This window comes from Zootoca vivipara, chromosome 5, assembly GCF_963506605.1.
Source record: "Zootoca vivipara chromosome 5, rZooViv1.1, whole genome shotgun sequence".
Taxonomy (NCBI): domain Eukaryota; kingdom Metazoa; phylum Chordata; class Lepidosauria; order Squamata; family Lacertidae; genus Zootoca; species Zootoca vivipara.
The window spans coordinates 34,974,878-34,998,927 of NC_083280.1; the positions used below are offsets into that span (position 1 = coordinate 34,974,878).

Consider the following 24,050-nt stretch of genomic DNA (forward strand, 5'->3'; position numbering starts at 1 on the left):
ATGTAATAAACATAGCTCAGTTTTATTTATGCCAGTATGGTGATGTGGTCAGTCCCTGCCAACAAAGGCATGGACAAATTAGCATGAGCAGAGTCTATGCTTGTGTGTCATGCGCTCTACGAGTTGTGTCCCTTTGTTGGGCAGGGGCTTTTCAGAGGGAGAAGAAAAGTATCTCATGAAGGCGAGAACGAGCCGTCTCAAGAACAGTTTCTTTCCTAGAGCAATTTTGGCCTTAAATGGAAATTCTGGACTTTGAAGTCATTTTTTTTCATTTGTTTACTGTTCTGTATTGTATTGTATTGTGCTTATTAGTATTTTAATTCACGTGGAGTGATTTAATTGAGTTGATACAGCAATCGAGAAACTTCGTTGTTCCCGCAAGGGGACAATGACAATAAAGATCTATTCTATTCTATTCTATTCACGGGGTTATGCTTCTTGTAGCAAGATGGTCAGGGTACAACATATGGCTGCTGTGGAACAAGACTAGTAAGAGAGGCAGTTTCATTCAGAGAATGCAGTTGCAGCAGATGACACTGATGGAAACAAGGAACTAGGGGGGAAATGGTGAGTCAGGAAACAACAATAGAACATAAAGGCAAAGTAAGGAGTTGTGCATCCAACTAAGCTTTACTTAGACCTTTTGAAATTAATGTCCACAGTCACAGATTAATGCTGAAATGGAACGATGTAAAAGTGACACGGACCACAAGATGACTGTTTCCCCCATCCCAACCTCACACATTCATGTACAGGCGCCATTTATAAAGCAGGCCCGAGTGTTGTATTTTGAGATAAGAACCTAAGAACAGCCTGCTGGATCAGCCTAGAGTTCAGCGTCCTTTGCCAATGGGAAGCCTGCAAGCAGGACCTGAGCACAAGAGCCCTCTCCCGTCCTTCAGTTCAATAGCCTTATCCTCTATGAATTTGTCTAATCCTCTTCTAAAGCCATCCGAGTTGGTGGCCATCACTGCCTCCTGTTGAGAGCAAGTTCCATAGTTTAACTATGCACTATGTAAGACTGGCTTTCATTTATCTGTACAATGAATTCGGCTTCATTGGAAATCCACAAGATCTAGTGTTATGACTTTCTCCATGCCATGCATTCTTTTATACACTTCTGTCATGTCACCTCTTGACTTCTCTCTAATGCTGCAACCTTTCCATACACTGTAGACGTTGCAAAAATGATGACTACAATTTTCTTTAGCAATGTGCACATTAGAGTCAAACATACACAAACCCCTTTCTGAAATGGGTTTTTCTTTCTTTCTTTCTTTCTTTCTTTCTTTCTTTCTTTCTTTCTTTCTTTCTTTCTTTCTTTCTTTCTTTCTTTCTGAAACTGCATGCAAATACCCAGTTTCCTGTATACTGTTAAACACCGGAACGTTGCATGCTGTCATCATGTATTCTAAAATAACTACTTGTAAAAAGTTGTGTGTGTCCCGAAAGATCCAGATTTCTCGGTGGTTAATGAGGGATCGAGGTACATTAGCGTCACTGACGCCTTGCCATGCTGACATTTATGGCAGCCTGGGCTTGCTGGTGAAGAATTGTCATAGTAACATACAGCAAATGAGGCAATTGTTTTGTAGCGTATCCCAGCGATGATGCCATATTTATATCTCATTGTTTTTACATGTTGTATTATAGCAGGAGCACCATCAATGTTTTAACTCCCTTAACATGCTAAAATCCAGCGCTGCCAGCTTGAAATTCCTTGCTGAGCTTTTTGGCAGCATTTCTAAAATGTTCTCAAAAGTGCATTGTTGCAGTTAGACTGTGCTCTCTACAGTCTCAACGTTAAAATTGTCTGAAGGTTCACTCGCAGGGAGGTATGTTTATATGAATGGATGCCAGTAGATGCTGGGAACCAAAGCAAGATTTGATAATACAGCAACCCATTTTAATTTCAGACATGTTTTCTATAGTGGTGCATCATTCTTTGGGCACACAATGCAATGTGGAACATTTATCCATACATCTGTATGTGTCTACACATACTACATACACATACACATACTACAGAGGGAAGGGTTTTGAGAAATAAGTGTTTTACATTTTCTCTGGTTTTAAATGGTTTTTATATGCTTTTTTGGAGGGGAGGGGTCAAGTATCTTTGATGGGGTTTTTATTTACTGGGGTTTGATGGGGTTTTTATTTACTGTAAAAAGTGATTGATAAATACAATAGATAGCTAAATGCATAATATCCTGCTGGGAATCCTGTACTCATAGCGGGACAAGTGTTTGCTGTGCACAGAACTAATGAATTATTATTTTTATTTCTATTCATGGTGCCCTTCAGAATATTTACCCCACCACCATTTACAATGTAACTGAGAACAAAACAATAACAATCGACGCAGTAAACCAATTAAAAATTATAAGCAACAGCATTTGGCACGTTTTTTTTAAATGCAGTTGAAGCAGCAAAGCAAGAACTTTCCTTCTATTGTTTTAAGACATAGGATTCTCCCCATACTATTTCAAAGTAAGAAATCATTAAAATTCCTAAGGGGATTTTAAAGAAGGTCTTAATTTGATGGCTGAAAGATGATGAAGTGGATGCCAGCCAAGCCCCCTTTGCGAAAGAGAGGGGTGAAATTCACTCATTTGCCCCCAACTACTTAGGGAACAATCCTAAGGTTAGATTTTCTGGAATGAGTGGGTTTAAGATCCAGCAGATCTGTTACTCAGGCTGCTCCATTATATTTTTTGCCAGGCTGCCCCTTCTGTTTCATCCTCTTCCTGTTTCCCTTACGCACTGCTAGCTTCCTAGTGATGTGCAGCACTCACAGGATTCACGTTCTAGTTACAGGTAGGTAGCTGCGTTGGTCTGCCGTAGTCGAAACAAAATAAAAAAATTCCTTCCAGTAGCACCTTAGAGACCAACTAAGTTTGTTATTGGTATGAGCTTTCATGGGCATGCACACTTCTTGAGTGTATCTGAAGAAGTGTGTTTGCACATGAAAGCTCATAACCAATAACAGACTTAGTTGGTCTCTAGGATTCACGTTGTATCTGTTACAAAACAACTTGAGCTGTTTGGGATCCACTGTCTTTCTGATTGGGCTTGTTATTCAGGTCCGCATCATATCTCTTAAATCCAAAGGCCTGTTTACCCCCTCCTAATCAGAAAAGGGACCCAGGTGGCGCTGTGGTTAAACCACTGAGCCTAGGGCTTGCTGATCAGAAGGTCGGCGGTTCGAATCCCTGTAACGGGGTGAGCTCCCGTTGCTTGGTCCCAGCTCCTGCCAACCTAGCAGTTCGAAAGCACGTCAAAATGCAAGTAGATAAATAGGAACCGCTACAGCGGGAAGGTAAACGGCGTTTCCATGTGCTGCTCTGATTTGCCAGAAGCGGCTTTGTCATGCTGGCCACATGACCTGGAAGCTATATGCCGGCTCCCTCGGCCAATAATGCGAGATGAGCGCGCAACCCCAGAGTCGGTCACGACTGGACCTAATGGTCAGGGGTCCCTTTACCTTTAATCAGAAAACAGAAATGGATTAAATTTGAAGGCGAAAGAGCTCTTCTAGAGCCAGCCAAACTGCAGAGGGTTTTTTTGTGCAGGGAACCTTGACATATTTTTCTAACTTTTAAATTTTTTCACAGAATTGGATACAATTTGCAGGCATGGTTGGCCCTCTCTGAAGGGATAAAGGCAGTGCTATTTTTCTAGAAAAAGTGCTGCTGGAACTCACCACGAACCCCTCCCTCATTCTCATAGAATGGCAACGGCGTCCAGATGAGAGGTGCTAGAACTGAGTTCCAATGAGTTCCAGCTGAATCCCTTTCCCCTAGAACCTTCGGTGAAAATTTGCCCTGCTGTTCCTTAATCTTTAAATAAATTTGTTTTTCACTCCTCCATCAATGTCCAAAACTCAAATCAGCTGAAAATACTGTCCTACCTCTTAAGAATTTTATGCACAGCAGGGTCATCTGGATGCATGGAAGTTTCATTTCCTGGACCTTCAAATTCAGTCTACATTCGCACTCCCTCTAGGAGAGAAGTTTCTGCCTGTTGCAGAAGTTATATACTAACACAGCCTTTGCCAACTTGGCGCCCTCCAGATGTTTTTACAACTCCCATCACTCCTGGCCTGCACTCGGAACCACAGCCAGTTAGCAAATGCTGCACTAACATCACTTTTCCCTTCCTTCCTTCCTTCCTTCCTTCCTTCCTTCCTTCCTTCCTTCCTTCCTTCCTTCCTTCCTTCCTTTCTTCTTCTTCTTCTTCTTCTTCTTCTTCTTCTTCTTCTTCTTCTTCTTCTTCTTCTTCTTCTTCTTCTTCTTCTTCTTCTTCTTCTTCTTCTTCTTCTTCTTCTTCTTCTTTTCTCTCTCTCTCTCTCTCTCTCTCTCTCTCTCTCTCTCTCTCTCTTTCTTTCTTGCATGCCATAGAAACCTTGCATGCCATAGAATGAGCCACATCTGGACTCCAGCCTTTTTTCTGCTCCTACAAATTTGCTTTACTCTAAGCTGCTCACTTTTACAAGAATAAACACTGCTATCCAATTACAGTATATGAAATAATATACAATTATGCTGAAACGCAGTATAGAGAATAATAAACAGAATCAGTTATTTGTTTATATAACCTACCATAGCCAGCATATGTAGCTACAGAAACACTGGGAGATAAAAGTAGAACAGGAACAAAGAATTTTTTTTAACCAGCAGTATACATTCGATTTAGTAACTAAATTCAGGTTTCCCCCAAATGCACACCAAAAGCTCAGTGTTTTCTCCATAACATGCTAGTTTTCCATCTGCTGAGAGTTTTCTGACATGTGGGGCAGCCAGTCATTTATGAGGCTACTCCATGTGGTTTGGTTTTTAAACACATAGAATACTTCTAAGTCGATGGCCTGGTTCAGGTAATTGTTTGAGGATTCATAAACCACTGTTTAAAACAGCAAGAATGGGGATCAAGACTAGGAACAGAGGGGGATTTAGGGAAGCATGAATGGTTTGGTCGCACTGGGCATGGAGTCTCGGGGGCGTTGTAGGGGGCACCACTGTGATGTAGAATGGAAGAGGTAGGGGGCAGAGAATTTTGGCGTCACAGGTGGTATTGCTGAAATTTAAGACCCCAAGGTCCGCCACTGCTGGCAATTCTTTTCCCTCCTCTTGGCTCACTGCTTGCTGGTTTGGGCATAAATATCCTGCCTTGTACTTAGCCAGAGTTCCTAGTTACAGCTGATCTGGGTAGATCTACCTTAAATGTACATTAACAAACCAGGAAACCAACAAACCTTCATGGCAGGGCATGCAGGAGAGGGAAGCTGTTTGCCCAGGGCTCCCAAGGCCTGAAACTGGGTACTGCCAGCATTTTGAAGACATTACTTTTTAAGCAAGTCATTTTACTGCTCTGTAGATTAAGTGCTAGTCCTGGCTCTCTTGGTTTTAAATGCTGTTTTAAATGTTTTTAACACTGGTTTTAGTGTTTTTTTAATGCTGGTTTTAGTATTTCTTCATGCTATCTTTAGTGTTGCGGTGCTGTTGTTTTTAAAACAGATATTACAGGTTTTTAAAAATATGTTTTGTTGGCTGCTCTGAGCATCTCCACCAGAGGGGGAAAGCAGGCTATAAATTTAACCATAGATAAATAAAAACTAATGGTGCTTGCTTATTTCTTTGGTGCAAGTCTTTCTATTTTATATGTGCAGGCTATTACTTAACTTTAAAAACCATTCTGCTCAATATATTTTTTTATCTCTAGAAAATGTGAATTCAATTTTTCTGCTGTCTTAATTGTTGAAATTATTTTAAATGTTTAATACCCTGCTAACTTTTCCAGGGCAGATAATATACAGCAACACTCTCAGGTAATCCTATCATTTGCAAAAATGTCTGTGGCATGCAATCGTCTGCAGTAAAGATCCCCAAATGCAGTGCTTTTTCCTGGGGGGACGCAGAGGTACGCATACCTCTAAATATTTTGTGAATCTAAGTTTGGCCTCGTTGAGGGGCAGTATTTCAATATGGGTAGGAAAATGAGAATACCCCTAAACATTTTTTTAGAAAAAAGCACTGCCCAAATTAATGGTTCTTTGAACCATTAATTAATGGTCTTAACGTACTAGTTATGTGTTCAGATACCTTCAGATAAGTGTGCATGCACACGAAAGCTCATACCAATGACAAACTTAGTTGGTCTCTAAGGTGCTACTGGAAGGGAAAAAAAATTATTTTTTGTTTCGACTACATCAGACCAATACGGCTACCTACCTGTAACTAGTACGTTAAGACCATGTTCATGAAAGACAATCTTACTCGGCCACGAGTGATCGCCAAAGAAGAAGAAATAGCCTCCCCACCAAAGCAAAGCGTACTTACAGGATAATCCAGCCAAGGATGTCATGGGGTTTTGTAGGACAGGCACCCAATAAGTATGACTTGCAGATACACTTAACACATCTTGAAAGTAGGGTAAGGGCAATAACAACTCCAGACCCCAACCATTACCATTTCACCCCCCCCCCCAAAAAAAGGTTTTTTTGGTAATTGTAATGCAGTTTCTTATTCCATGAATTGAAAATAGACTGGAAAAAATGGGAGAAAATTTCATCACAGGGCTAGGGGGTGGGGGCTAGTTCTCTAGCAATTGCTTGCTTCTCCCTTAGGACACCCTCACAGCAATTTTCCAGGGTCAATATCCTTCCTGAAAGAGACTGATGGAGACTTGCAGTGACTTTGTAATACAACTGTTTACCTACAGATGCACAATTGGTCAGGTACTTGAAGGGTGCCAAAAGAGGCACATGGTGGAGAATCATAGTCCCACACACTCCTGGAAGTCCAAGTCAGCCAGTCACAAGTTTCACTGGCCTTTTTGTTCCTTAGCATTCCTATGCCTGAGAATGTTTTGACATGGACGAGCCCACACTCATTCACATCTCTGCTGAACCACAAATCTCACTGCCTCGGTGCCAGCTCTAGATTTAGATTCCTGACACTCACGCGGTCAATTGACTTCGATGCAGCAGCAGGCAGGAATTAAGACACAAAACTGGCTTCATCGAATGGGAAATATTTTATACTCGTCCTGGATTCATTCAGCTGATGAAGGTCTGAGAAGTATGGTTTTGGTAATGACACTGGGGATAGAGAGGCACAAACTAAGGCTAAAATCACTAAATCAAACCTGTTATGGGAAATCCCAGCCTTCTCGTCATAGATTATTAGAATTGCAGTCTCACTACACATTTGCGAGTGTAATTATAAAAGACTGTACAGAGAGACTGCTACAGAGGCTACATGGAAACACATCAAGTTGGTAAGACAATTTGTTTCTTTATTTTGTGGTTCTATGTGCTCAGTTGGGAATATGTCCCACTCAAGGCCCGGGGCCTTAACTTCAAGTAAATACACAGAGGACTGGACTTCTTAAGGACTCCATGCTCTTTAGGTAAAAAGGTAAAGGTAAAGGGACCCCTGACCATTAGGTCCAGTCGTGACCGACTCTGGGGTTGCGCGCTCATCTCGCATTATTGGCCGAGGGAGCCGGCATATAGCTTCCGGGTCATGTGGCCAGCATGACAAAGCCACTTCTGGCAAACCAGAGCAGCACATGGAAACGCCGTTTACCTTCCCTCTGTAGCGGTTCCTATTTATCTACTTGCACTTTGGGGCGTGCTTTTGAACTGCTAGGTTGGCAGGAGCTGGGACCAAGCAATGGGAGCTCACCCCGTCACAGGGATTCGAACTGCCGACCTTCTGATCAGCAAGCCCTAGGCTCAGTGGTTTAACCACAGTGCCACCTGGGTCCCACAGGCACTGTGCTCAGTTGGGAATATGTCCCACTCAAGGCCCGGGGCCTTAACTTCAAGTAAATACACAGAAGTAAATACACAGAGGACTGGACTTCTTAAGGACTCCATGCTCTTTAGGTACCATGTCCCAAACAGTGCTCATCTTCCATGAGAAAACATTCTTATGTATTTCATTCTATGTTTTTATGTGATACAGTGGACGCTTGGGCTGTGAACGTGATCCGTGCAGGAGGCACATGCGCAACCAGCAGTGCCGCGTCTGTGCACGCGCGGGTCGCGATTCGGCACTTCTGCGCATGCACAAAGCGCGATTTAGTGCTTCTGCGTATGCGCAAACGTCGAAACCCGGAAGTAACCTGTTCCGGTACTTCCGGGTTTGGCCCGGGACACAACTTGAAAAGACGCAACCTGAAGTGTCTGTAACCTAACCCGAGGTTTGACTGTATTTGTTTGGATAGATAAATACCCCACCTTTCAGTTTTAGTAATATAAATTCAGAAGGCAAGGATACAGAGAAAAGTAAAGTAGAATACAAAAAGAAAAAGCTCTAGAATGCAATAGCAGAATTATAAAACAAGCCAAACAAGATGAAACAAGATAAAGCAGCAATAAAACCCAACAACATAAATAAACTTTGATGTGGCTGTAAAACGCCATCCTTGTTCTTTTAGTTTAAAAGTTCGGGGGGAAATAATTGCTTTAATCCGCCATCCTTCTAAAGTAGCAAACCACTCTGGGGAAGAAGGTGTTACCTGTGTGGGGCAGCACCACAGAAGAGGCTCTCTCTGCACTTGCTACCCACGTTACTTTTCAAATAGGAATAGGGGAGAGATTTCTTTAGGTCAGTTTTTCATGCTAACCGAAATATAGCTATCTTTCCAAACTTGCAGTGCTCCAAATTTTGTGATGTGGTTCTGCAAATAAGTATGTGTAAAGAGAGAGAGAGAGAGAGAACATATATTAGGAGGAATTGTGCCTGACACCATGGATGTTAGTGAAAACAATGTGCATTATGCCTAGCTTGGAGGCTAGCATGCCCTCAACTCTCCCAAGGTGATGATGGTGGGCCGCAGTATCGGTCCATACTGTAGTGGGCCCAAGCTTGGCTTCCAGCAATGGTTGTCCATTGCACCGTTCCTGCCCTAAGCCATGCTGAACTGTGAATTCTGTAACCCATAAAGGTGAGGTCATTTAAACCCATTTCCAGTGTTCGAGGGATTCTTGCGTCCCTTACTTCTTGCTCTATCCTGTGAGCACAACCAGCGCATGGACAACTATAGCCAGAGTGTCTCTCTCGGAAGAAACAGAAGGACACCAACCAACTGTATTTCTCTCATTTAAAAAAACAAAACAAAAACAAGGCAAGTACAGTTGTAACTCCATAGCATATTTCATTCAATAGTGTGTGAAGTACCATGAAGTATCATACTCCCACTAAATCAAAATGTCAACAGTGCCAAGTGTTTCTTTAATGGTCCTACTTTGCCAAGCTCTCTATTTTTTTTCCTGGTGAACCACTCTGGTAGACCAAGAGTTTGGAAAGACACCTAGTTCTGAGCATATTCATTCAAGCCATTCTGCCCAGTTCTTTAAAACAACCTTTTTCTGCCAGCTAGTTCCATGCAACTGCACCATACAGTAGGGTCTGCTAATGTTAAAGAGTATTATAAAAAATAAGCTATAATAATAATAATAATAATAAGAGAGGATTGTGAAAATAAAATCCTGTTTTGTTTTAAATCTGTTGCTGTCAGCAGTCACCAAGCTGGAAAGAATGTAGTCTTGAGGTTTTATGGGAAATGAAAATGTTTAACAAATATATCGATGTGCTTGCTTATTTCTTTTCTTTTTATGTTTTCTTTTTGGTAATTAATATAGTCTTTGGGCATTGCATCTTCTTTCAAAGTCACTGTGTAATCTGAGATTTAAAATATCACCGTTTTCTTTTTTTGCCCTCATACTGCTTTTACATTTGGGACATATTTGTTCTTTCTATAGCTAAATTAAAAGATTGAAGAATAACATGCCAATTTTCATATTACCAGCATGAGAAGTATATAAACATGCACATATTTAAACTCATGCACAGTGTGTGTCCACACACACATATGTTCACATTTTCCTCCTCCATAAGAGCCTAGAGATGCATATTTACATGCTCACATTCTCTCTAAGAAAAAGGCCACTGAAGAAACAAAGAGCATGTGTTTGTTTTCACAGTCTCTAACATTGTTAGTGCTGCTAACCAGAGTGTATATTACTGGTCCGGCCAGGAAGACAGTATCGTATCAGATACCAGTTTCAGGGTCTGATAGGACACTAAACTACAGGTGCTGAGTTGTGCCTGACATTGAGTATTCTGTCTCTTCACCTGCCCACCCACAATTCAGGGCACCTGTATTTCTGAAATTCAAAGGTAGCAACCTAATTAAAACCACCACTTCCCACTTCAGAGAACATTCCTTAAATAAAAAGTGTTTTTCTTTTCTTTTCTTTTTTAGCATACTGTACTTTAAGTTGCAATCTTGTGCCCACTTTCCTGGGTAGACAGGTGTAGGTTTCTTTATCACTGTTAAAGGTCAAGGTACCCCTGACCGTTAGGTCCAGTCGCGGACGCCTCTGGGGTTGCGGCACTTATCTCTCTCTATAGGCTGAGGGAGCCAGCATTTGTCCGCAGACAGTTTTTCCGGGTCATGTGGCCAGCATGACTAAGCTGCTTCTGGCGAACCAGAGCAGCACACAGAAACTGTTACCCCCTCCTTTTTAAGCCTGAGATTACGTGGTAGGGTGATGACTTTTCCATTTTTTTTCTCAAAAATTATTTCCTGTAGCACAAATGGATGAACCTTTGCCTAGTAATGATAAAATGAGGTATATTCCATTGAAATATTAAACAAGGTTACGCACAAACCGTTTTTAATTTTTCTGTATGCCATTTTACCATTTCATAAAATTGTATTAACAATTCTATATATATTTCATATCAAATTTGGACACACCACCACATTCCACAATGGGGAGTGTTCTTAGCAACACATAGGGTATACAAATGTCACACCTGCACAAGGTAAAAGCCCCTTTTTGGGACCTCAAAACTCAGCCAGCAGACCCTGCCGGACATGCTGGCTGTATGTCAGGAGAGGTAGCAAAACATCGTCCTCTAGCGGCGTCTATACTGTTACTGCAGCTAAAAAAAGGTTCCTTGTGTGTTTGATGACCCTATATAATGTTGTATATATGTGACTCTAAAGCTTGGGTTCCATTTTATATCTGCTTACAGTGACTTCAAAAATGGTCAAAAAACTGATAAATAAATTTTTTTAAATCATTTTGTGCGTGAGGTTTTTTTAATCAAATCTCTTTGAAAGTAAGATTTTATCTAATCTTTAATGAAAGCTCATCAAATTATGATACAGGGAAATGAGGTTGTACAAAAGTCATCACCCTAGTGGACAGCTAATGTGATTTTAATCCCCTCAAACTGTGGGTCTCTTTTTCTATGTGGCTCCACATATCACTGGAGTTCCCTCTCCTTCAGCAGATATTGAGTTCCCTGGCTACTTTGATTACCCATGTTACGTGCCATCGTATTCTTGGAAAATACTTTTCACTCAGCATGCTTGTGAAAACCCATCCCACATCTAAAAAGCTACATCTTCCTACAGACTTTGTATGATGAAGCTCCTTTTTTCACGCAGACCAGGGGTGGGGAATCTGTGACCCTCCAGGTGTTGTTGGTCTTCAACTTCTGTCAGACTTAGCCATCAAGGGCCACGGTCAAGGATGCTGAGAGTTATGTTCTAGCAGCATCTAGGATGTGACATGCTCCCAACTCCTGATGCAAACAGAGCCAAGATCTACTTTCTCCACTGAAGCATGGTTTTTCTTTTTCTTTGCATACATCATATGGAAGTCATATGTAGACTTTATGATAACACTTTCTTCCTGACCCAGGGGCCCTTTCTCTTATCTTCCACTACACTTTCCCAGGGCTGTGGATATTATAAAGTTGGGTTTCCGAAATGATGAGCATCTGGTTCTGATTTGCACAGGTGTAAAGCGAGTGGAGTTAGGTAACGGAAAACCTAGAATCAAAACACCCACCCACACCCAGTTTTATCCCCTTTTAGGGCAAAACAAATCTCACTTCAATCCATTTACATCCTAAGTGAGGCAAGGACTCTGACACAGAAACTCCCCCTTCCCATTCCATCATAATGACTCCATCCCTTGAAGATGGTGTATCTGAAGAAGTGTGCATGCACACGAAAGCTCATACCAAAATATAAACTTAGTTGGTCTTTAAAGTGCTACTGAAGGAATTTTTTTATTTTGCTTCGACTCAGACCAACATGGCTACCTACCTGTAACTAAATCCATCCCTTGAAAATGTGATACTTTGTGCTAAAGTATTCTGAATAATCTGAATAAGCATGCTGTGTGGGAGATAAGTATGTAATTTGGGGGTAATCCTTTCTGCGTCATGCATTAGGCATTGTTTCAGTTTTATTGTCTGCTAATGTTGGAAGTCAGCTGAGTTCCCCAAGGTACAAACTCATTATCTGCTCAGCATGGAGGTTCCCTCTACCTCCAATGCGTAGTCAAAGAGAGTGTGGAATCTTGTAATGACTTGGCTCATCTCCAGAAGCTGATTTTAAAAGACCAGCAGTTGAGACATGAAGTTTCCAGAGGTGAGCTGTGTTTGATCAGCTGTGTTTGGGCATCACAGACGCAACATCAGCTGCGATGTCAAGCATGCTGTGAGCACATGATTAAATGTTTAAACAGCATTCTCTCCTTGGAGGGTGACTTTGACCTGTTTTCATGAAATATTCAGCAGTGTGAATGTATATTTTAAAAATTCAAAGGCTTGGCTCAGGCTTTAAAGCCGCTTATATTTATATTGCATTCCAAAAGGAAAAAGGTGTGCACCTCTGCTAATTTCTCCTATTATTATTATTATTATTATTATTATTATTATTAACATTTTATTTGCCCAAGGCAACCTGAAGCAACTTACAATCAACCAAACAAAAAACCCATTAGATAAATTAAAAACAAGCAGGGTGGGGGAATACATTAAAAACATCCCACTCACTTCTAAAAGGCCACAGATGGTTTTGCCTGGTGCCTACAAAGGCGAGCTTCCCTGGGGAGAGCATTCTATAAACAGGGAGCCACTGCAGAAAAGGCCTGTTCTCATGTTGCCACCCTCTAGACCTTTCATGGAGGGGGCATATGAAAAAGGGCCTCAGATTCAGGGTCCAGTTTGGCTCATATGGATAGAGGTGATCATCGAGGTACTGTGGCCCTGAGCTGTTTTAAGTTAAAGAGAGAGTCAAATGATTCAAATGAAAACCAATTAGACTCTCAAGTCTCCCAAATTTAGTTGTATTTTCTTGTGGGTGCATCTCTGATGTGTTGCAAAACATTTTCTTTGTATTAGAATGGAAAACATTAGCATTTACTCCAGTGGAAACAGTTGCAAGATAATATCTATAAAATAGCATAGTCTGATCATAAGATAGATCAAATTTGCTGGGTTTGGTGGTCAGTGCCTGGAGGGAAGATCACCTGGCCGCATTGTGTATGTGTACTGTACAGTTTGAGCAAGATTAATTTGGGAGTGTACTCAAAGGAACTCAAGTGACAAGTTAAATACTAAAGAACTGGAGGCAAAGCACAACAGACCATGTAGGCATTGGGCGTCCCATATGCATGACATTATTATCTCCTGCCTAATATTTTTTCATTAGCAGTCAAGTAGCTGTTGGGCTAAGTTCACGGTGCTGGTTTGGGTGCATAAACCCCTGTACAGCTTGAAACTGTGATACCTAAAAGAACGTCTCACCCCTTATATATATACGCAGTCGATCATTACACTCTGCAATTGGGGGCCTCCTGCAGATACCATCTTATCAGGAAGTCATTTCCACACAATGTAGGAATTGAGCGTTTTATGTTAATGTGTTCCCTACCCTTTGGAATTCCCTCCCCCTGAATATCAGACACATGCAATCTCTGTTGTCTTTTCGGGACCTACTGAAGACCTTCCTCTTACAACAAGCCTTTTAAGTTGAGCTCTTTCCCAGACCGCATTTGCACTGCAGTTGTTTTTAGATTTATTTATTTTTATTGTTTTCCAGCCTGGGCTGGAGGACACCATATAAATTTAAAAAATAATAAATTAATTAATTTGTTTTCTCTCTCCCCCCCCCCCCCAAGACTCTTCTAAAAATTCCTCTTGGTTATTCATTAGAGACTTTTAGTTTTTATTTCTTTGTTTCTTGATTTTCTTTTCATAGCTCAAAGTTGGCAATTCACATTTTCTTCCCTTCTGCTCCACCTTCCTTTCATCTTACCTAAGCTATATGTCTGTGGGCAGGGTTTGCCTTTGGTTTTCTTTTGTTTTTGAAGAACACCAAGTGGATTTCATGTTGTTATAGCTACTTGGCTGCAATCCACCTTTTTTTGTGGCGAGGCAAGTCATTTGCTGTAAAGATAAGATTCCTTTCATGGAAAAGTGTATTTCTAGAAGAACTTTGATTTCCAGTGTGTAGTTTATACAAACCTTAGCCAATAGCAGTAGGAAATATGCACACACATGCACAATAAAATTATATAGCTTATTCTGACTGTTCAAAATAAATATCAGTAATCCTTATAAAATCATTTACATTATCTCAGCATTACATTACATCCTCCTTATTATCTCAATAGTATAGATGGGGGATTGAGACCAAAAGATCTCAATCATTGTTTAGTCATTTGGTGACAGAAGCGAGATTTTAAGCCAAGACTTCTTGTTTCATCACATCATATAATGTTCTGTTTAAGGCTGAAGAAGAAATTTGATTCAGTTCACATTTGAAGGCGAATTTACTGAACCTGCACTTTTCATACCAATTCACAAACCAAAGCATAACCATTCACACTTCGCTGAAGTTCAGAGTACAGTTCTCCAGCTAAAGAAGACAAACCACAAGCTGATGTTGAGAAATGAATTTAAGACTGGAAAAACGAGAAACTGAGAGAAACCAAAATCACCATGTTCACTCATCCCTCGCTATGACTAAGGTGCTACACTGAGAGAAGTCGGCACTATCAGTTGTTGGAATGTGTACATTTTGAGTCGGCTATGTGGCAAAGTCTGTCTAATAATTTAAAGTCCAGGAGGCACATCTTAGGGCCTCCCAATTAAAAGAAATGCACAGTTTAATCACTTTATACATGTGATTTTGCCGTTCTTCAATGGCTGTAAAGGTTTCTACATTCGTCAACAAAAGCTGACACCCTCTGTTTCTAACAAGGTTGATTGTTGGTTTGATAAATTGCTTATCAAGGTTTCTGGGAGGTATATTGAAAGTGCATCATTAATAAAACTCCAAAACAAGATGGCAAGTTGCCTCCTTTGTACAAATCAGAGCGGAATTCTTTTGTGTGTGGCAGAAGTTATTCATCTGCACATAGCACCATTATACCTAATTAGAGGGATGGAAATATCATTCCAGTAATTTGATTGTCTGAAACTATTTCTTGGTGCCTTGCAACTATGGAAAAAAAACAAAATGCCTTTAGGACTGCAGATGGTGAATATGTGGCTGTTCTCATTTTTCTTATTACAAACAAATAGCGGGTGCTTTCTGAAGTATGTACACATTCTTAAGAGAAAATCTTGTGTTGCAATTTCGTTTCAGTTCCCTCAATTTATAGTGTAGAAGAATAGAAACTATTTCCTCTGATGGCGCAAAACAATATGTAACATGGCTGAAAATTTCTGCCTGCTGGTATTTTCTTTTCACTTTTGCCTCATAATGTGATCTTTGGATGAAGGGTGGTATACAAATTTAATAAATAAAATAATAATAGTAATAATAATCTTTTTAATAGGAGAAAGAAGTATGTGATGGGAGGTTCCCACAGATAGCAACAAAGATCCTTACTTAGGAAATAAGTAAGAGAATAATCCTTACTTAGGAAATAAATACCTTTAATTGGAGCAACCAATATGTCCCAAATATTAATAATGGACCTATGAACGTTGTTTGTATTAATTCTAACTTAATGCAAACAACATTTGCATTAAATTAATTCACTGCCTCATCACTGCTCCATATGAGCTGTGCCCTACTGAACACTTTTTTTCACCTTCTACACAAATATAGTTGTAAGATGGGGAGATTTTACAAGAGAGAATTCATAGAATCAGTACTGTTGAAGAACCCTTTCAATGGTCCTGGCATTCTTTTTTGTTAAGGAGATAACTAGCTAAAAAGCTAGAAAATTGATTTCTGATTTAATGCAGTTCACTCATTTTTAGCTCCATTGAAGTGAGCCTTCCTGTACGCTACTTAGAGAAACCGTAATTATGTGGTACTGTATACAGATTGTCAAAAAAGACAAATAAATCGAAATATTTGAGCAGAGGCATACCTTTCTCTCTCACTGCAGAAACATGGTGACTTTCTGTGACAGTTCACGAATAAAGTCATAAAGTGATTCACCTACATACATGTGTAAACCATCCGTTGCACTGGTACCCTCCCATTTCTTCCACATGTAAGCTGTTCCTGACCAATTCTTTATTTAGGATCATCCTTATTTAAGTTCTGTCGCTTGAAATGATGCCTGGCGTTGACAATCTGAAGGTACAGAATTAGTTGTAACATAGAATTAGTTGTAACATAGAATGTGATGCTTTCTTCGTATCTGTCAACAAACAAACAAACAAACAAACCCATGTCTCAATTAAGTATATTTGAAAATGACAGCTGGAAGATGAATGTGATGGGTATATATGGTGGAGTGCTCAGACTTTGGTGAATTTTATTTTATTGACATATTTGCCTTAAATGATTAGCTAGCTTTCCCGCCCTGTCAAATAAAACGTTTTTGGACTTCGCTTAGACTGGGGGGGGGGGGGGGGAATTAAATAGAGATGTCTTGGCAAATACCAACTGTTTTATTGGAGCAGAGCGGTGTTGTTAACGATATTACAGTTATCACAGTGTCAGTCTTTCCATTATAAACCCCATTTTCAGAATTTTACAGCTTGGTTGTAAAAGCCTGTCTGAAGTTGAAAATGGGCGAGCCAAGGCTCTGTGTGGGAATGGAGTTTTTTGAATCTGTGTTTTTCTGGAGGTTCTTGGCTTTTTGGGTTGTTGTTTTTTTGTAGGGCTCTTTGGATTTTGGTACCATTCAGCGTTGTAAATTACTATAGTCTCATAAGGGTCATGAATGTAGCAATGGTTAGTGCTGCTTTGAAGTTTTGTAACAATATTATGTCTGCTTCAACTGGCAGACTCGGCATGCTGTGACGTTCTTTATTCGTGGTCATTCTCATCAATGGTATAGCATGCCACACTGCCGACTGAACACTTGGTACCTGTAACTTTAGATCCCATAATTCCAGTAGGCAACGAAGCGGCCATGTTTCTGCTCATCCATTCCCTCTGCCCTTGCGCCACTTCTCCCTTCTCTTTAACTTCTGTTATGTGTAGAGGGGCTTTAATTGTAAGTGCATGTTGCATGTTGCAAGTTGACATCATTGGAATCACTTAGATATCTATTGTTTTCTGTTTTAGAGATGTTTGCATGGGCAGCACAGCAGTAGAGTTGCCAAGTGTCAGCCTTGTGCTCATGCCTGTGTTTTGAAAAAAAATAATGCCCAAAGTGATGGAGAAAACAGCCATTTTCCCACTTGATCAATTAACTGCTCCAGATACCCACATAGACATGTGACTGAGGACTTATTTCAGAAATTACTTTTGGGTCTATATACAGTGGTGCCTTGACTTATGAATTTAATCCGTTCCGAAGGTACCTTCGTAGGTCGAAAAATGCCATTGGAAACGTGATTTCCCATAGGAATGCATTGGAAACGGAAAAATTCGTAAGTCGAAGCAACCCTATCTAAAAATTTGTAAGTCGAAAATATCCCTATCTAAAACGGCCATGGTTTTTTTCCGGATGTCGAGACATTCGTAAGCGTGCGGCCATTACCCCCATTTGTAAGTCAAAAAATTCAGTTGTCGAGTAGTTCATAAGTCGAGGTACCACTGTAGATCTTTTCCCCCAGGCAATGTGAAGCTCCAATGTGTGACATTTTATTCTTGGAATAGCCTGCCACTGATGGTTCTGAAAATGTCTAGGGAAAGAACACGATCAGGAACATAGGAAGCTGCCTTACTGATGAGTTTGGAGCTCATACACTGGGCTATCTTTCATACAACCACGTGAAAGAAGACATGGTGTTGGGGAAGGACTAAAAGCACTCCCCTGATCCACGTGCTTATCCCTTGCACACGAATAACACATGGGTAGGGTGCATCAAGCAACCATTGAACCATCTTGAAAAACCAGTTGAAATCATTAGGAACTCTGCCTTTGAGTGCAATAATGTGAAACTACCTGAGTAATAATATAGGTAAAGGGACCCCTGACCATTAGGTCCAGTCGTGACTGACTCTGGGGTTGTGCGCTCATCTCGCATTATTGGCCGAGGGAGCCGGCGTACAGCTTCCAGGTCATGTGGCCAGCATGACAAAGCTGCTTCTGGCAAACCAGAGCAGCATATGGAAACACCGTTTACCTTCCTGCTGTAGCGGTTCCTATTTATCTAGTTGCATTTTGATGTGCTTTAGAACTGCTAGGTTGGCAGGAGCTGGGACCAAGCAACGCGAGCTCACCCTGTCACAGGGATTCGAACCGCCAACCTTCTGATCAGCAAGCCCTAGGCTCAGTGGTTTAACCCACAGCGCCACCTGAGTAATAATATACTAAGTGCATCATTTTATAATCCAGGTTGTTGATCTGGGATAAGGAAGAGCCAATTTTTATCTTCACTTTTAAAATGTTTCTTTATCTTTTTATTTCTCTTCCTGCAGCGGCCTTTGAGTCCTTGCTTCGTTTTGCTGAGAACCATACGACTTCTCTGTTTGAGACTGTCTACAGATCCATGTCAAAGGAAGCAGCAGAGCCTGTCAAAGAGCTCTTTACAGACATCTCTCTCTACCTCTTGGGCGCTCAGACCACAGTGGAAAGTGTCCTTTTCCGGTTCTTTGACAGCCTCTTCCCTTTGGTTTACAGCCGCCTAATCAACCCAGGCATGGCGAGTCTGTCAGAGGAGTACACAGAGTGCCTGCGGCTCACACGGCAAGATATAAATCCATTTGGACTCTGTTCTAAAGAAGCCGTTACAAAGTTGGAAAAGTCTCTTTGGGCAAGCAGGACATTCAATCAGGCCCTGGGTATAGGCATTGAAGTGCTGAATGCTACTGAACATGCCACGTTGACAAAGGAATGCAGCAGAGCCCTAGTGAAGATGCAGTATTGCCCACATTGCCAAGGTCTGACTCTGATCAGGCCCTGTGAAGGGTATTGTCTCAACGTCATGAGGGGCTGTTTTGCCAGCATATCTGAACTGGACTCTCAGTGGAGGGAATATATCTATACCCTGGAGTATCTCACTAACGAAATGGCTGGATCGTATGATCTAGAAGCGGCACTTTTGGGCATCCGGAATTCAATCAATGACGCCATCTTGCATGCCCAGCTGAATGGACCTCACCTGTCTGCAACTGTAAGTATTGTGCTCTGATTTGTCTTCAACTTCCTGCTGCTGCTCTTAATCTTTGGTGTGTACAGTATGTTGTCTCTAACTATTGTTTACTGCTACTTAGGCAAATATCAGCTGCTGGTGGGGCCTTCTTCCTTTTTCCTTTCTCACATGCTTTTCAATATTAGGCAATTGGAAGAAAGCTCACATGGAGGAATCTTTTAAAAGGAAATATAATAATCATAACTACCGTGGTACCTCTGGTTAAGAGCTTAATTCGTTCCGGAGGTCTGTTCTTAACCTGAAATCATTCTTAACCTGAGGTACCACTTTAGCTAATGGGGCCTCCCGCTGCCGCCGCCGCACCGCCGTCGTGTGATTTCTGTTCTCATCCTGAAGCAAAGTTCTTAACCTGAGGTACTATTTCTGGGTTAGCGGAGTTTGTAACCTGAAGCGTTTGTAACCCAAGGTACCACTGTCTTATTTATAGCCCACCCATCTGGCTGAGTTTCCCCAACCACTCTGGGCGGCTCCCAATGGAATATTAAAAACAAGATAAAACATCAAACATTAAAAACCTTCCTAAACAGGGCTACCTTCTAAGCTCTTCTAAAAGTCCAATAGTTGTTTATTTCCTTGACATCTGATGGGAGGGGCGTTCCGCAGGGCAGGCGCCACCACCGGAAGGCCCTCTGCCTGTTTCCCTGTAACCTCACTTCTTGCAGTGAGGGAACTGCCAGAAGGCCCTCGGCACTGGATCTCAGCGTCTGGGCAGAACGATGGGGGTGGAGACGCTTCTTCAGGTATACTGGGCCGAGGCTGTTTAGGGCTTTAAAGGTCAACACCAATTCTTTGAATTGTGCTCGGAAACAAACTGGGAGCCAATGTAGGTCTTTCAGGACCAGTGTTATATGGTCTCGGCAGCTGCTCCCAGTCACCAGTCTAGCTGGATTAGTTGCAGTTTCCAGGTCCCCTTCAAAGGTAGCCCCAAGTAGAGCGCATTGCAGTAGTCCAAGCGGGAGATAACTAGAGCGTGCACCATTCTGGCAAGACAGTTTGCAGGCAGGCAGGATCTCAGCCTGCGTACCAGATGGAGGTGATAGACAGCTGCCCTGGACACATAATTGACCTGCGCCTCCATGGACAGCTGTGAGTCCAAAATGACTCCCAGGCTGCGCACCTGGTCCTTCAGGGGCACAGTTACCCCATTCAGGACCAGGGAGTCCTCCATACCCACATGCCTCCTGTCCCCCCAAAACAGTACTTCTGTCTTGCCAGGATTCAACCTCAATGAAGAGACTTCTTGAGTAGCATGTGTAAATCAGAATGTTAGTAGTCATTATGGTTCCACAGAAGAAAAAAACTGGAGTTAAGTGAGATAATCAAGTAAGGCCTACATTTGATCGATGGATCATATATATTTTTAATACTGATTTTCATTTACAAAAGAAATACCACACCCACACCATACACACACATACACAAATATAAAAAGATATGTACAGTATTAAAATTTACACAAATATAAAAAGATATTTACAGTATTACACAAACATATATAGCATAATAACAAACAAAAAAATTAGCCTCCTATAATAACATCCTAATGACCACATGAACAATAGTTTAAGAATAAGCCAACCATAAACAATAAAGTGAATAGAAAAATATCAAGTGACCAAGAGCAGAAGGATATTAATCAATGAGCTGCATGTTAAGTGCATGACTATGTAATTGTTGAGACTCTCTCTTGCTTCTAGTGTTTCACTGTAATGGAGAATGACAAATGCAATAATATTTATTCTAGCAATTAGTCATAGGTTTTGTAGATTAAATGTTAAGCTATTTTGCATTTCCTTCAGTATATTGATAATATAACACCCTTCATCCAAAGTTCACAGGGAAGTTTACAATATAAAAACATGCAATATGCAAAGTTATTTATTTGCTCAATTGTTTTTATGGCATATGGATATAGAAAAGTCATATTTAGCACCAGTCACTACTTTACTTAAAGTAGATACCTTGGGTTGCATCCAAGGCGTTGTCCCATCAGCTCAAGGGCTTCTCCTTGTGCAAGGAAACTATTTTTCTCTCTCCTCTCCCTGTGCATCCTCCGTGCCCTTCCCAAATCTGCTCCAGACTGTTTTGGGAAACCCAGAACAGATTTGGGGTGTGTGGAGGGAGCAGAGAGGGGGGAGGTTCCATCGCAGAAGCAGAAGCCCTTGCACTAACAGGACAAATTTGTTGGATTCAGCTTTTTACTTCCAGAACTTTCCATTGGCACACTGAGGGATTGTTCCATGAGTGATTCACTTCCCCCTGCCCCCACCATTTAAGACATTTGCACAAAGGTGGTTTTTTTAGGTGAAACACTTTCTTTTAACTCCAGCTATCAAGATTTCAGTTCTGGAAATGAGAATAGTGCTCAAAATAGAAAATGTACTTTTGCTCTGTGGAATATTTTTTACCTGAGGAATAAGACTGTTCCAGTGCAATGTTCATTTTTTTCACCATGCTGTTGTGGTTTTTAAAACCACATTGCCAATATATAATGCACCAGTCCATAAACTGAAAAAGTCCTATATGAAAGATTGAAGTATAGGTTAGAAATTACAGGAATGACTAATGAGGCAGCTGGCTATTCTTACGTGAAGTGCAGCATAACTGTCAACATAGCAACATGGCAGCTGGACTCAAAACAAGGATTAAGCTAATGTGGAAGAATGCAAAAATAAATAAATCACATGCCTTTAGACAGGGTGATTTCATTGCTTAACTTTGGTTATTCTGTTGGTTTGGGGTATGGAAAAGACTCGAAGGCATAGAGAAAAAAATTAAGATGGGAACTGCCGTTGGTCTACCTGGATGATATTTTTCTATAGACCTGCAGTGGTGAACCTATGGCATGCGTGCCAGAGTGGGCACGCGGAGCCCTCACTGCTGGCACGCACGCCATCAGCCCTGTTGTTGCTTTTTCCATTTGTGCTCCCGCCCTCCCCACGCTGCTGCGTCCATCCACTGCTTTAACCTGGAATTTTTTTTTATTATTTTTTTGCTAGTAGCCGGCGATTGTGTTCAGCGATTGGTCTGTTTCTCAACTGGCTGCGGCAGTGGCTGTTTCTGATTGGGCGTAACAGCGTTCGTTATTTGACCCTCGTGATTTTTTTCTGCACTTTTTTCAGTGCTGCGTGGTAGTTCCCAGCTCCCCCCTCCAAGCCAGGCCTCGCCCATTCCCTTCTGCCCTCCCCCAGCTCCAATCCTCTGCAGGCCCCTGACCTCCTGTGGGCCTGACCTGCCCAGGCTAGGAGGGCACCTGCACCTGCTGCCTCCCTGCGCGCCTGGCCCAACCCAGCCTCATCCCTTTGCTACGGCGACATTGCCCGAGGGAGGGAGGAAGGGAAGAAGATGGGGAAGGCCATGCCGGGATTGTGGGTGGGGAGCAGGCAGGCAGGCAGGCAGGCAGCTGTGGCTGTTGAGCTGAGATGGCTGGTTGGGGGGGGGGGCTCTCCATCTCCTCCTGGCTGCTGCCGCTCACTTGGCCTCAGAGCTGCCCAATCCTCCCCATTGCAACAGCCCAAGAGCGAGCCAGCCAGCTAGCCAGAGAGCGTGCCCAGCCACCCAGCAGGAGGGGGGGGGGGGGGAGAAGGAGGGAGATGTCAAGAACCGCAGTGATTTTTCTGTTCTGTCTCTCCCCCAAAAGCCCACCAACTTTGGGGGACCCCTCCCCCAGCTCAAAAACTTTGGGCACTTTGCGATAAATAAGTGGGGTTTAGTTTGCAGTTTGGGCACTCGGTCTCAAAAAGGTTTGCCACCACTGCTATAGACGATATTCTACTATAGACTTGCAGCTGAAAGAACAACGATAGAAGTAAGAGAATCATAGAGTTGGAAGGGACCCCGAGGGTCATCTAGTTCAACCCACTGCAATGCAAGAATCCTGCCCTGGGAGGTCTCAAACCACCAACCTTCTGGTTAACAGCCAGACACAGTGACTATTGCACCACCTGACATGCCAAATGTAACTATTTTCCAGTTCTGAGAGAGAGAGCATATTTATTTCATTATATTTATGCACTGCTTCATTGTTTCTTTTCATGAAAAACCCTCACTGCAGTTTGCAAAGAGCGTATTACAGATACTACCAATATGTGTTTATTTAGTATATTATTATCCTAATTTTCTTCCAAAGAAGTCCCAGTATCATACAGGGTTCTTTCCTATATGTGAGGCGGCCGCAGCTGAATGGTTGAGGCCATGGTCACTTCAGTGTTCTTTGTGGCTGAGTGAGGATCTGAAGCTGGGTATTATGAATCCTAGTCTGGCCTCCAGCCACCACACTATAACAGACTGAGATTTAATCTTATTTTAAAAGCCTGAGCTCCAACTGCAGCTGGCTCAAAGTTGGCCCACAAACAAGGTGGGAACCAAAAATATTGCCTACCTCTGATCTAATGGGTTTGGGGGGGGATTGAGCCCCTAACAAATTTTAAATTATCCTAGTTAGCTTCAGTTAACTGTTAACTTTGATTCATGACACACAAAATGAAGTTCTCTCTCTCTCTCTCTCTCTCTCTCACACACACACACACACACACACAGTTAAACTATGGCATTCTCGGCCACCAGATGTGGCAATGATCACCAACCCAGATGGGTTTAAAAGGGAATTAAACAAACTCACAGTTGAGAATGCTGTCATTGGATATTGATGGC

The 24,050-nt window shown here is 41.8% G+C and overlaps 1 protein-coding gene across 2 annotated transcripts in view; it reads left to right on the forward strand.

Annotated features, from left to right (window-relative positions):
* LOC118093423 (glypican-5) overlaps positions 1–24,050 on the forward strand; it is a 399,866-nt gene that overhangs the window by 96,230 nt on the left and 279,586 nt on the right. For both annotated transcript variants that reach the window (XM_035132482.2, XM_035132483.2), the window contains exon 3: positions 18,664–19,358. In XM_035132482.2, the coding sequence (XP_034988373.2) occupies positions 18,664–19,358 (695 nt within the window). The remainder of the gene's footprint in view (positions 1–18,663; positions 19,359–24,050) is intronic.